Source organism: Halichoerus grypus, chromosome 2, assembly GCF_964656455.1.
Source record: "Halichoerus grypus chromosome 2, mHalGry1.hap1.1, whole genome shotgun sequence".
Lineage (NCBI taxonomy): Eukaryota > Metazoa > Chordata > Mammalia > Carnivora > Phocidae > Halichoerus > Halichoerus grypus.
In genome coordinates this window covers 30,781,558-30,795,967 of record NC_135713.1, presented here as the reverse complement: position 1 = coordinate 30,795,967, position 14,410 = coordinate 30,781,558, and the positions used below count along the sequence as shown (strand labels likewise).

Genomic DNA, 14,410 nt, shown 5'->3' with positions numbered 1-14,410 from the left:
ACAACAAACCCAACCTGAGGAGAGCCTTATACATTTTACTTATAGGGTGACTATTCAGAAGTCTAACATTGTGGCTCCAGTTTGGTGTCCTAAGAACTTCTTCTGAAGTATTTGAAAAGGAGAACTCTACCAGCTGTGAACACCCAACTGTTCTAACCCAGAGGTGGCTCATCATAAATGAATAAATATTGAAATCACAAGCTTTTGTAATACATTTTGTCCTATCTTTTGATTGTTAAAGATCCCTACATTAAGAGATCTTCCAATCCATTTCTTTGATTTAAAAAAATTTTTTTTTAATTATAAGCTCTTTCTTCTGACAAATTCTTCTGGTTATAAAAAGAAAAACTGGCTTTTAAAAATTGTGTTTTTATACCTAACAGTAAAGGAAGCCAAAGATAGAAGACCAATTAAGACCTAAACTTTCAAAAAATTTGTTCTTTTAAAGCCAAGGAGGCCTATTCAGCCCTCCTTTTTACTTACTAGTTTGAGAATTTCATATTCCCTTGAGGTTGTTTTTGTCCCAGTGATCAAAAATATTTAGTAAGGTGCTCGGGGTAGTGCTAGACCTCTAACTTCCATCTCAGCTAGACATTGTTGATTGTTTATATTCTTCTGTGGCTAGCATAGGTGAGTAGTTAATGGATCAAAGTCAGTCAGAAGGAAGGTGTGTCAGTTTTTGACAGCCCTATCCCAAGGTGAGCCCAAATTAGTTATGTCACTGAACTGAATAAAGACATGTCAGATTTTTCAAATTTGCTGATTTTCTGTTGAGAGGGTATCTTATCTAACAATGGAGAATGCAAGTAATTAAGATAGGGAAGGAATAGACTTTGTAGAGTTAAGTATTTGGTATGTTTTTCAAATTAATTCTAAACCCACATCTCTACTTCATACATGAATTAAAGATTACATTGTACATAAATTAAAGATAAATTAAAGATTACTTGAATTTATCCACCAAATAGATGAGATTACTGTCACGACGCAGGCAACTCTAAGCTGTATTATGAAAAAATGCACAAATACAAGAGGTTAATATGATGTTAGAATGTATCAGGATTTTGAGTATCACTTTCTTCTTTCTAGAAGGACACAGACAAAAGGATGTGTCCAGAGGAGACTAGGATGAGAGATCCAACTTGACTAGCACCTTCAAAAAGATCCTTAAATATTTAAAGGGGCATACCTGACAGGCCATGTGATATGGTGGGAAAATCTGTTTTTGCCTCTTAGAGGAAAGACCAATTATAGGGAAATATATTTGACCTTAAACTTTGTCTCAACCAGAACTATAAAATATTAGCCAATGAATTCGCTCATTTAGAGAGATGCTGTTACATGACTCTGAGGGTACAACGGATGGGACTGTGCCTCAGGTGGGAGGCTGTTAGGCTTCAGAGATCTTTTCTTACATTCACGCTCAATATGCTTAGATAATTGCTTAGAGTGACTCACAGTCGATTCCCTTGAAGACTTGCAAAGGCAGGAATGGGAACAAGGAGGATCGTGAATGCAGCCAGTCTACAAGGGTGAGCAGACACATGACTAGAGCAGACAGTACAGTTTCATTTTAATGAAGGGCCAACAAAGTTGAGAACTAAATAAAGGGGCAACAGGGTGGGGAGGGACAGGGAGGACCTATTCAACTGTAGTAAAGAAATGCACTCAGGGAGGTGATGGGAGGAGGTAATGGTCAACCGATCTGTCAAGACCAAACCTTAATGGGAATTTTGATGATCCTGATCATCTTATGTAGCTTTCTCATTTGAAGTCACGACGACATGGACTAACACTTTCTTTTCTCTTTTTTTTTTTTTCTTCCCAAATGTGATAGGAAAGCAAAGATATCCTGTTAGTGGATCTAAACTCTGAAATCGACACCAATCAGAATTCTTTAAGAGAAAATCCATTCTTAACAAATGGCATTACCTCCTGTTCTCTTCCACGACCAAAGCCTCAGGCATCTTTCTTGCCTGAAAATGCCTTTTCTGCCAATCTCAACTTCTTTCCCACCCCTAATCCTGATCCTTTCCGTGATGATCCTTTTGCACAGCCAGACCAATCGACACCCTCTTCGTTTGATTCTCTCAAATCTTCAGATCAGAAGAAAGAGAATTTGAGTAGCTTGCCTACTCCACTGAGTAATGGGCCCCTGAATGGGGATGTTGATTACTTTGGTCAGCAGTTTGACCAAATATCTAACCGGACTGGCAAACAGGAAGCTCAGGCAGGCCCATGGCCCTTTTCAAGTACGCAAACACAGCCAACAGTGAGAACTCAAAATGGGGTATCTGAAAGAGAACAGAACGGCTTCCATATCAAATCCTCCCCGAACCCTTTTGTGGGAAGCCCTCCCAAAGGACTGTCCGTACTGAATGGCGTAAAGCAGGACTTGGAAAGCTCTGTCCAGTCCTCACCACATGACTCCATAGCCATTATCCCACCTCCACAAAGTACCAAACCAGGAAGAGGCAGAAGGACTGCTAAGGTGAATTGTCTTCTCCACATATCCATTGGCAGAATGCATGTTCGGTACCAAAGGGTGGTGTGATGCAAGCTCTCTTTCCTGCTGCTCTTGTAGCTTCCTGTGTGGCTGTGAAATAGAAGGTGGGATAAGGCACATCTTTCTCCAGGAATACCTTCCTCTGATGGCCGCCCTTTCTAAGCTTCTCACTCAGCAGTGTTTTCACACCCTGCTTTCCGTTTGCATGTCTTGTCACTTATTATTAACTAAACACCAGTTTTTCCATTTTTAATGCTGCTATGCTTCTGTACGTCTGGTAAGTTCGATCGTCATGTTCTGGAAGGGGAGGGCAAGGGTTCTTTGTGATGCCTTGTGTACCTTCCCCGCACTAACACATGCCCCCCACACTCCTCCTAGTGCATTAATGTCCAAGGTGGTGGTGGAAAATTCTCGAGTTTGCCTCTTCTATTCAGTGCTGGCTGAATGATCCATTGCTTTAAAAGACACTTAAATATTTACTAGTACCACTTCATTCAAAAGCAATTTAAAATGTGGTTTATGTAAATATCTTTTTAAAAATCTCATTAGAATATGCAGGCTGGCCTAATAATTAGACTATAATATCACCTTTAGGCAGACTGATTTAAACCCAGTAGAATAATCAAAAATATGTAGGTTACTTATTTATTTATAGTTGTCCTTTCTTTCCCAGCTTCAAGCTTTTAGCTGACAAGGAGACCTGATGGATACAAATGTGTAAATGAGTAAAATAGATTTCACCTTGAGAGTCCTCTTTACATCAGTTACCAAGACCAAATATTCTGTCCATTGCAGGGATCTGTCTTTTTTTGGGGGGTGTGGGGGGAGCTTTGGCTTTTTGTAGTTTACCAGTAAGAGGAATAAGTTTTTCTTTTTGTGGTTCCCAAATTTGAGGTACAGAATAGGAGACAGAATAAAGCTGTTTTTCACTATTACTGAGTAACTCTTGTATCTCCCTCTCTGCCCTGTTAGTCTCCAGCAAAAGACTTGCTTGCATCAGACATCTTTACCCCTCCCGCCTCAGAACCTCCAGGCCAGACATCACCTACAGGACAATCTGCAACCCTACAGACCAACCCTCTGGATCTCTTCAAAACAAATGCTTCTGCCCCAGTGGGACCCCTTGCGGGTCTAGGTAGGTGCTTAGAGATTGAGTTAGATTTGCCTCTGTTGCTTTCACTCATAAGATTATAATGCACAGGAGGAAGGCACTTCATATCCATAGAGGTTCCAGGGACATAAGATCTGAGCATCCCAGGGAACCTTTCTCCCACTTTTACTTCCATAGACCCCCACCCTCATTTGGTACTCTTGACTTGCAACTGAAATTTGGCTCCTGAAGTTGGCACGTGGAAAGAAAACCATTTTCTTTTTTTTTTTCAATTTTTTTAAAAGATTTTATTTATTTATTTGAGAGAGAGAGAGAGAGCATGAGAAGGGGAGGGTCAGAGGGAAAAGCAGACTCCCTGCTCAGCAGGGAGCCTGATGCGGACCTCTATCCTGGGACTCCAGGATCATGACCTGAGCCGAAGGCAGTCGCTTAACCAACTGAGCCACCCAGACACTGAAGAAAACCATTTTCAATATTGCACTTACCCGAGCCAACTGGCAATGGCTTACGGAAGACAACTGTAAGGGATTCTGATGCTCAGACTAGATTCATTGGAGAAACAAGGTAGAGCTGAGAGAGTCTTGTCTATCATCTGTGTTGGAAAAACTGATGACATGCACGCCTGCCACGTAATTTGCCATTACTAGATCGAAGCCCTATCTCCTAGTAAACTGATATGCTTCTTGGATAGGGTATCCTGTCCTATCCCCGAGAGGGATATAAGTTAAGTCCAAAGCAAGTGTAAGTCATACAATGCAAGTCTTAGTTTCTCAGCCCAGCTCTGTTCCTAGGCATATGATGGGTATGAGACAGGCATATATCCCAATCGGTCTCTGAATACTTAAGCCTTAGCTGCTCCTTGCCAATATTTTGGGTATCTGAGTGTCTTAATAGAGTTAGAAAACAAATGCTAGAAACCTGAAGTCAAAAAGAACACAGAGAAAAGGGAAGAGATGGGATTTTACCAGATGTCCAGGATGTGCCAGGGCTCATTCATAAATGTGTCGAGCTCACGTGAGCCGCTGAGCCTCTCTGTAGCAGGACTCTGCGGAAGGCCACTTGGCTGAGGACTAGCCCTGCTATTGTTTGCCCACAGCCTCCAGTTCCTTTCTGCCTCCATGGCACAGTCTTCAGGAATCCCGACAACAGTCTTTGCTGTCCTGCTGGGGACTCTTTATTTTTCTGCTTCTTGGCACCTCTACAAGTTCCCAACAGACTCTGTCTTGGGAGGCAGTTGGGGGGAGCTATGGATGAAGAGGGACTCTCTTCCCCCATTTTGTAAAATTTGACCAGGGCTCTTGGATTTCTCTGCCTCCTGTGGAGTCAGTCATCAGGACCCTATTTTTTGTTTCCCCTGATGCTTTCCTGCAAAGGAAAGCATTTTCATTTTGGCATATTAAATCTGTTTAATCGTATCTGGAGTATGGTGGCAAGAGGGGCTTGTCACCCAACCACTGAGTGGCTGAAATCAATGTGGGTGTGGGAAGCCAACTTGTTCCAGGTCTCTGCTTGCATTCACACCGTCAAGACTCTCCCTGAACACTTCATGTCCCTGGCGGGCTTCCCCTTTTGTGCATCGCTCCTTTTCCTGCCCCCTTAAGTGGAGCTGGTGGATGCTTTTCCTTGCAGAAGGGTTGAGAGCTTGCATGCACTGCCTGTGACTAGATCACATCCCAGAGCTTGACAGTCTAATATCAATGCCCCAAAGAATTTTTACAGCCAATATTTAACAAGTCAGCTCGAAAATACAGCTGGACCCTATAACTGTTAATTTATTCAGACGAAGTGAAGCTTTTTGGCTAGGTGCCCCTGTTGAGGCCTTGGGGTATACAACTGCAGAATACTGATGATCCTTCCAAGTTTGGACATGGGACTCAAACTGAGCTCTACAGTATAGCCCCTGTCCACTAGCAGGGATCCTCAGCCAAACCATGGAAGGTTGTAGGTCTGGCTTCCGCTAGACCCAGCTGGGGGACTGTCTCTTCTGGAGAACTGGGGGTGGGGAGAGGTATTGTAGAAAGCTGAGCCTTCAGCTTTGACTGGCTTCCCTGTGTTTTAATCTAGCATCAGAAGGTAATAAAATTAACTTCTTACACCCACACTTTCTTTTTCCTTACCCCTTGCCTCTACTTTCTCCAGCAGAGCCTGAACTATCTTGGAAATGCAATGCATGAAATCCATCAGATGGGAATGAAGGCTGGCATAAGCATATACTGAGAAAGCCTTTAATTCCTGGCAGATATAATATTTTTCCTTAACTACCACCACTCCCTCTAATACCATCTATGACTAAAGCCATACATTTTCCTAAGGGAAGGCAAGTCATCCAACATGAAAAACGATAAGATTCTACCCAATTTGCACATCCAGTTGGCATAAATTATCAGTGAGTGACTTTGGCTTTGGTTAACAAAATTTAAATAAATTTGTTTTAAAGTGCTGCAATCACTTCACTCAAACCCATTAGTTGTGAAAAGAATATGTATGCTCTTTAGTGTAAATCAAGTCTAATTTCTGTAACTACAAAATAAGTATGTGAATTAATTTCCATTAAAAAAAATAGTCCTATCCCGTGATGCCAAGGAGGCAGAACAGGAGAATGGGGCACTGGACTTCGAGCTGGTATGCCTGAGTTTTAGTCTCCATTGTCACAGACTGTGAGCTTCCCAATTGTAATAATTAATATTCTTGTACCCAGTTCCCTAACCTCCCAAACAAGCATGTTAATTTAGTAAGATGACCTTTTCTGAAACCTACCCCTGTCTCTGAGCACGCCATGCATCTTCACGGCTAGATGGTTAGCCTTCATGATGATACAGTTGAGTCAAGTAACATCAATCTCCAATACTAAGAAAATTTAAGATAGAATATCTTGCTACATCAGCCCCTGAATATCACTTTCAAAATATTTCTCACACTGGAAACAAAAACATTCCTAACGCAAGTTAGAAGTTTGGAGGCCTTTTCTTAGTTCAGCTAGAAAACTTTCATAGCCAAAGAATGCTTTTATTCTAAAGCTCAAAGCAAGCAGATTTTGAGAGCAGAGCATCATTCATGAATAGGTATGAGGCTGAATTTAGGTTTTTTGTTTGTGGAGGCAGTTTGGCTGGGTCATTAATATACTTGGGAAGAGGCAGGAGAGAAAATGTCCTATGTATGAGAACAAGATGTAGGGAATGAGCTTCTCAAGGAGAGGGCGAAAAACACTGGAGAGACATGTATTTTAGTAATTTCATCAATTCTTAATCAACATCACAAAGATGCAGGTGATGGAACCATTCCTCTACAGAGATCAGATGCCCAGACACAGGCAGTTAGCTACCTCGGAAGGTTTTGTTGTTTTTGTTTGTTTGTTTGTTTTGGGGGGCGGGGTTTGCTTCATGCCGTCTTCTCTCCCTCCCTTCCTCTTTTAAATATTGTGCTCTGACTTATGGCAAGGTTTGGTGAGTGACACATGGCAGGAAGCACTTTTATTTGCAACAGCTCTCCCAGGATAACCAGGCTTTCCTCCATTTACATAAAAGTCTAAAACTATCTTGGCATCAACCAAATTTTATCATCCTTTTATTTGGCTATGTCAACCTTGGCAGCATTTAAAAGCAAGGAAACTGAAATGGTTTCTTCAGGATGCAAGCATGTTGAGGCCTCGTGTACATGCGTGATAGCTGGTTTCCATAAGACACCAGACAGGAGCCAGCTGCCAATTGAAAAGATCAAATCAGTGAATCAGAGTACCCGATGGATTATCTTAATTAACTACTTCGTAATCAGTATGGTTTGTTTATGTAAATGCATTCACTCAACAAATGCATTCATGCTATCAACAGGCTCTGTCCTAGCTGTTTGAAATGTATCAGTGTGGCAAGCACTCATTTTTTTCATGACTAGGTCCTTATGGAGTGTATTAGCCTTCTAATGAGAAAAGTGTAAAAATCTGTGGTAGAAAGAAAGGCTTTCAAAATGCAACCAACATTTGAATGCCAGCTATTCTGTATTAGCTAGTTAATCTTTAGAGTGATTTAATCTCTCTGGGCCTTTTTTCCATCTCAGCCTTAAGGCTTAAGGAAGGTGTGTGCCTCGTAGATGCTTGGTAAATACCCTCCCCCTCCCCCTTCCCCACCACTGAGAGTTGTGCTTTCCGAAAGTCAAGAATCCTCTTCAAGCTTGTGTCCTGATAAGTCCTTTCTCCTGCTTCCTTCAGGTGGTATACCAGTTAGCCCCGCTCAGGCAGGACCATGGAACCCAACATCTTTAGTCTTCAGTCAGTCCACTTCAGTGGTCCCAGGAGCCATGATGAGTGGTCAGCCTTCAGGATTCGGTCAGCCAGTAGTTTTTACCACAAGCCCAGCTGTTCCAGGTTGGAACCAGCCTTCATCCTTTGCAGTCTCAACTTCCCCTCCAGCCCCTGTTGTTTGGGGCCCATCAGCATCTGTGGCACCCAATACTTGGTCCTCAACAAGCCCTTTAGGGAACCCTTTCCAGAGCAATATTTTTCCAGCTTCTTCTGTGTCTACCCAGTCCCCTTCTATGCTCTCCTCTCTTCTGGTCGCTCCTCCTCAACCACCTCCCAGAACTGGCCCTCCGAAGGACATCTCCAGTGATGCCTTCACTGCCTTGGACCCACTTGGGGATAAAGAAGTCAAAGAAGTGAAAGAAATGTTTAAGGACTTCCAACTGCGGCAGCCGCCTGCTGTGCCTGCGAGGAAGGGAGAACAGACTTCCTCTGGGACTTCCAGTGCCTTCTCCAGTTATTTCAACAGCAAAGTGGGCATTCCTCAGGAGAATGCAGACCATGATGACTTTGATGCTAATCAACTGTTGAAAAAGATCAATGGTAAGCTACCCACTTCTCTGTCTACCATACCGACGAGTGTTTCCCCTGTCGTATGGGCCCACAGAGTCCTTAGAAGAACCCTCTCCCACCCACCAATGGCCTAACTCTTGCTCTCTTTGCTAAGCGGTGGTTATGGAGACAACTTGACTGGTTACCTTATGGAGCAAACGATTTACCTTAGCTGTTTCTAAGGGCTGGCCCAATGCTGCCCTCTTGTGACAATTGCTAAAAGGGCTGCCAAGAGCTATTGACGTTCAGTGGGTTGTGGCATGTGGAAGGCTGTGTAACAGAGCCTCAACCACACTCCACTGCCTTAGTGAGGGAATTCTGAATGTCTTCCACTTCAGGTATATATGTACAGCCTCCTCGTCTGATGAATTTGCCTGTAGTAATAACCGAGAGTCCTAGTATTTGGTGGTGATTCTTGTTCCATGATGTAAATTCCAAAAGTATGGAACTGAATTTCTGAGAGAAGCTTGATCGTGGGACTTTTGCCTATATTTGGGGAAAATTTGTCTGCTGACTTCTTGGTGTTTTTTGCCTTCTAGAACCACCAAAGCCAGCTCCCAGACAAGGTTCCCTGCCAGTTACCAAATCTGCAGACAACGCATTTGAGAACCCTTTCTCTAAAGATTCTTTCAGTTCATCACAAGCCTCTGTAAGTGTCAACTACTAGAAGCTGTTGCTCCAAAGTACATGGCACATAGAGCTAGCTGAAGACCCGTGTCTTGAATTAATCTTGTTTGTATAGCTCTATGTGGCATTTGGTGCTAAAGGATGTTTAAATGAGATTTATCATTGAGAACCATCACAGTGAAAACATCCACTCAGACTGGGGAGAGATTATTTTTGCAGGGGCTACTATCCTGAGCTTGAGAAATGAATATCATATAGGAAAAGTCTTTTGTATCTCACTTTGCCTGGCTCACAAAAGCGTTTTGGGAGAAAAATTGAGCCAAAATAATAGTACCTTTAAAAATCTTTCAAGGATTTAATTTCCTGATTTCCTGCCTTCGATCGTTTAGCTCATAAAAACAGTACCTTTCATTTTGGAGAGGCAAACCTTATTCATGTGAGCCCTGATTTTGATGTAAATAATAAATGTGCATCACAAATTATAAGCAGGCAAACACAAATCATTGTAGACCCATATAATATCTGATTTGTCTGTGACCTAAGTGATTTTTAAAGGAATTTGAGAAGTCTTAATTATAGAATTTTTTTTTCTTCATAACTGTAATTATACGTATTGACTGGATGGTTTTATCTTCATAGGTGGCTTCTCAACCCACATCTTCTGATGTATATAGGGATCCTTTTGGAAATCCTTTTGCCTAGCTTCTGTAAGTAGAAGATCCTATTAAGCTTAGGTTTGGTAAGAAAGCATGGCACAGGGGGTGAGGGTGAAATTTTAATTTTAGAATTGGTACAAGGTTAAATCTCTGTAACTTAGAAGTAATAGACATGGAAATCTATGCTTAACTAATTCAGTAATGACTCAGCTGAGCATTTAGGAATAGAATTCTTATACACGCTACAAAATAGTAATATACCCATGAGGATATGGATTTCTATCATAGCCTATGGTTTTGATATTTCGAAATAACATTTTTGCATAACAATGAAACTGATATAACACACAATAGTTTTCTAGTTGTTTTGTTTTGTTTTTTTACCTTCATACTGAAGTTGACTGCAAAGCATCCTAGTAGTTACTTGGTTTCCTATAGAAGGTTCGAAAACTGAAGACCTTTTGAAGCTATAGAACAGATCAGCTGAACAGATGCTGCCTCCCAAATCAATTTATTTCTCTGTGAGTGGTCTCAAAGTTAGTCTAAAATAGTCTGAGGGTATTAAATCCAAAAGTGCTGATAGCTGCCCATATCCCCTTCAAAAGCAACATATGGGCAGATGAGGCAGCAGGTTGATCTCACTAGTATATTTTATCCTAGGTAGGTTGTTAGGTGTAACTGCCTTAGACTGAGACCCTGGGAGGGCTCAGCGGGACCCTTTCTTTTTCAACAGTGAGTAGAAGCAACTTTGTCTGATTTCAGAAGATTGAAGTTAGTGGAGGACAGAAGCCTTGGCTGCATTTTAGAGGAGGAAGGGCGTAGTTGGTAGGGGAGAACAATAAAAAGAATGAAAGGAACCAAACCCATTATTTTCAGTCTTGCCCCATCCAAGTGGGACTCCTACTAAACTCTGTCTTGACCCATCTAGAATTTAATTATTTTAAATAGATAAATATCTTAAGTCTGACATGAACAGTAAGATTGACTTTATTTGCAATTTGGACTATTGTCCCTCACTTGACTTCTAGAATTACAGTGTTTCTTAAAGTGCTTTTCTGTAAAGTCTGCTTCAGAGAACAGGCTGAGATTATTGAAAGGGCAAGTTCTCGGGCCCGACTCTAGCCCTAAGAAGTCCCCCTCTGGTGCTGAGGAAAAGCTCCAGGTTACAAGCAGCCTGGTGATTTCTAACGCTGATAGAGCAGTGTAATATACTGAAGGGCTAGGAGTCTTAACAGAGACTCATACTCGCCCTTGTCTCCAAGGGAGGCAAACAAGGACAGAGAGAAAGGAATAAACTGTATCCAGAGTCTTGGAGGATTGTTTGCACTCAACTGAATTGACGAGAGGTCTCCTTGCAGGCCCTTTCTTTCTTAGGTCATGAAGGAAGGATTATTTTGGTGAACTTGCTAAACTTACAGATTGGGGTTGGAGGTGGGGGAGCATGATCATGAGAGAAAATAGCTAACATTGAACATTTGTGTTAATCACTTTATTTCAGGTTCTGTACTTATCTTATTTAGGCCTCTCACATCAGCCCTAGGAGATACCATTATTGAGGTTTTAAATGATGACTTGATATTTAATACACTGATATTTAACCCAAAAATTCTAACCATGGGTTTTGTTTTTCTTTTTTTCTCTACACTTCTCTAGGAACTTGATATGCTGACTATCCAGAGGAACAAAAAGGTTGGCCTTAGTTGTCAAGGACAAAGTTAATAGCCAGACACGTCCTGACCTCTGCTCTCATTCCAGCTTTGACATATTATCTGTTACCTTATTGCTTGCTGCCTCTTCCACTTGTAAAATGCCTTTCACTTTTCTGTTTAGATTAAAGCTAAACTGAATCTATGGCTTTAAATAAATTAAGAATCTAAATTCTCTAGCTTAAATGTAAATAAAGTAGTTTCCCTACTTGAACCATTGCCTAGTGTGTTCTAGAACCTTCTAGAACACTACCATGTACCCTCTGGTTGAGAGATGCAGCCACCACAACTCCTCAGATGACACTGTTTTGAATAAATTTTAAAATCCTTACTGTTCAGAGTTGTTTGGGGCTTCTATTTTACAGCACAAAACCTAAAGGTTATAGTATAACAAGGCACCTTCTTAAATCTTGCTTCATATCAACATTTACAGAGAATTTTTAAAGTAAAATTGAAGCAAGTCCAACTTCTCCCTAGACAACTGGGAATCTGATACACTTAAGAACCTTTTTAAAAATATAACTTCTCTTTCTGAAGATTATTTTCTCTCAAGGGCAAGATTGTTGTTGTTGTTTTTTTTTTCCAATCTCTTGCTAGATAGTGCAAATGAGGGAAAAACATTATTTGTCTCTCCTCTCCTCTTCCCTCTGATTCTTTTTTTCAGTCAGTTTTGCTCCCAGGTTCATATAACATTACTTCCCTTCCACAAGCAACAGAGTTTTATGGGGCAAAAAAAAATCTAAGGATTCATGGATCTGAAACGTCTCTGCCTTCTCAGTGATCCCTAAATCCCGTAACGAGTCGCAAATGGACACAACCTTTATCCTTTCTATGGAATAGGAGGCCATCCTCTTGAGCTGAAGTTCCAGAAGAGCAGTTCATGTTGAAGAAGATGAAAGAAAAACTGAAGAAAAACTGAACTCAACTCAGCAATGAAGGACTATATTCTGAAGAGCCAACACATCAGAAAGTTCAATGTGATTGTGCCAAATATATTAGGTGCTTATATGGGGTCATACTAGACCTTTATCAAGTAACTGGAAAACTTGCTTGAAGCCACAATCTCATAGTTAGTTGGAAGATAAATGGTGAGGGGGTGGGAGGACAGAAGCTGTAGAACAAGTATTTGGTGTTACCATTGAAAAATCTAATGTCTGCAGTATTTTTCTCCTCATAACCTTGGAAACTCTCCCAGTTCATTTCCAGTCATATTGTTAGCACAGTTCTGAAGGATTTGTTCTTGCCAAAATGAGTTTCATTTTGTTATGTCTATGTTGGGTTTTTAAATGTTGTCTCTTGACCCTTAGTGCTCAGGTTCTTGTGGGTGTTAATCAACCATACAACGTTACCTTTAGGTAGAAGAGGAGGATGACTGCTCAGGATCTAAACAAGATGGTGGCCTCACGAACCTTTATTGATTAGTCCCACATAGTCCAAGCTAAAGTCCTGTGGTTTTATGTTTAATGGTAATAGCTGATCATGTATGGCATGATTTTCCATCTGGCTTCCTACTCAGTCATTATAAACACAGACTTAAAAATAGTATTTTATATGTCCCAATACCTGAATGTGCTCAACTGGAGGCAATTATTTCTAGATAGTTGAAATTTTGAAAGTAGACAAATTTTGAAAAGGATGATCAGCCACACAACTGTTTTGTACATACTTATTTTCTTGTGCACTTTTCTGTATGCAAATAAAGCTATAAATTTACTCATTTCAATAAACTGGAATGGCAGAATCTCATGTGTTAGCATCAGTTTATTCTTACAGTTGGCCCCCACTTTGAGATTATGTGTCACAGTCAAGGTATAAAATATATCAGTCCAAGGTGAGCAAATATTAGTACATTCTGGATTGTCACAAAGATGAAGAGAAAATGGAAATCTGTGAAATAAGACCATGAGTAAACTATTGTCTGATATCTTTTAATGCCTTATTTTCCTCTCCCTGACCTACACATATTCCCTTCCTGGGAGTTTAATGGGAGTGCAGTGGATAAGACCTGTATCAGAACAACCTCTACTGACATCTAGTATAAAAACCATTTATTAATGAACTCTTGGTTCACACCTTCTACCCCTTGCCTCTCCTTGTTCTTGATTCAACCATGTTTGACCTCACCAAGACACAACTGTGTGGACTGATCCAGGCTGGTGTAGGCCACTCGGGAGAACTTCTGTGTGAGGTGGGCAGGCCCAGGATCAGACATCTTTAGCCCGAGGACACTCTTAAATACTCTCCCCTTGTATAAAAGTTCAAGACTCTCATTTTTTTCAAAAAGACCTAGATCTCCTGGGAAGATGACCCTGAGGCAGGCCTTGCTTCAATACAAAAGTCTTGATCTTAAACTTTTCTAAGGATTAGGACAAACTTGGGAGCAGGTGGGTGTCATTGACGGGTATTTATGATTATAGGTCATTCATTATTACTGCCTTACCTTTGCCCTTAATTGAAACAGTTGGTCCCTTTTTGCCAACAATGAGCAGAATATAGAAAAACAGACTCCCCACAAAGGCAGCTTCCAGTAAGCCACAGATGTGCTGGAGAAGGCTGCTGATAAGAACATGTTGCACAAATTATCTGGCTTATCCAGATGCTCTGAAGTGTGTCTAACCCACTGAGCCTGTATGCTGTTTCCATGTGGCTTAATCTGTAAGATCTTGCCAGAGGTTAACCCTTGCTCATATGTACAAGGGGAGGACATTCATTTCAGTGCAGTAGGAACTACTGTTGGCCAAGCAGGGAGAGGTGCTTACAGAAGTGTCTCTGCAAAGTAGAAGCAGACCTCTTCTTTATAAGCCTATTTAGTAAGAATACTAGTCACACCCGTATGTTGGAAGTTCAGCTTTTATGGTAACCCTATTATACCTGCAGGTGGGTTTCTTTTGGGCATCAAATAGATCTAAGCTAAAAGTTGAACTTGAAGAGCCAGCATGCCCCCAAATTCCTCACATAAAG

The 14,410-nt window shown here is 41.2% G+C and overlaps 1 protein-coding gene across 4 annotated transcripts in view; it reads left to right on the top strand.

The window, feature by feature from the left end:
* DAB2 (DAB adaptor protein 2) overlaps positions 1-13,190 on the top strand; it is a 49,186-nt gene extending 35,996 nt beyond the window's left edge. For 3 of the 4 annotated variants that reach the window (XM_036111113.2, XM_078066677.1, XM_078066676.1), the window contains 6 exons: positions 1,838-2,491; positions 3,479-3,641; positions 7,819-8,451; positions 9,000-9,109; positions 9,727-9,794; positions 11,397-13,190. In XM_036111113.2, coding sequence (XP_035967006.1) covers positions 1,838-2,491; positions 3,479-3,641; positions 7,819-8,451; positions 9,000-9,109; positions 9,727-9,789 — 1,623 coding nt within the window. In that variant the 3' untranslated portion in view covers positions 9,790-9,794; positions 11,397-13,190. The remainder of the gene's footprint in view (positions 1-1,837; positions 2,492-3,478; positions 3,642-7,818; positions 8,452-8,999; positions 9,110-9,726; positions 9,795-11,396) is intronic. The other variant, XM_078066675.1, reaches the window with a different exon arrangement.
* Positions 13,191-14,410: the final 1,220 nt, after the last annotated feature.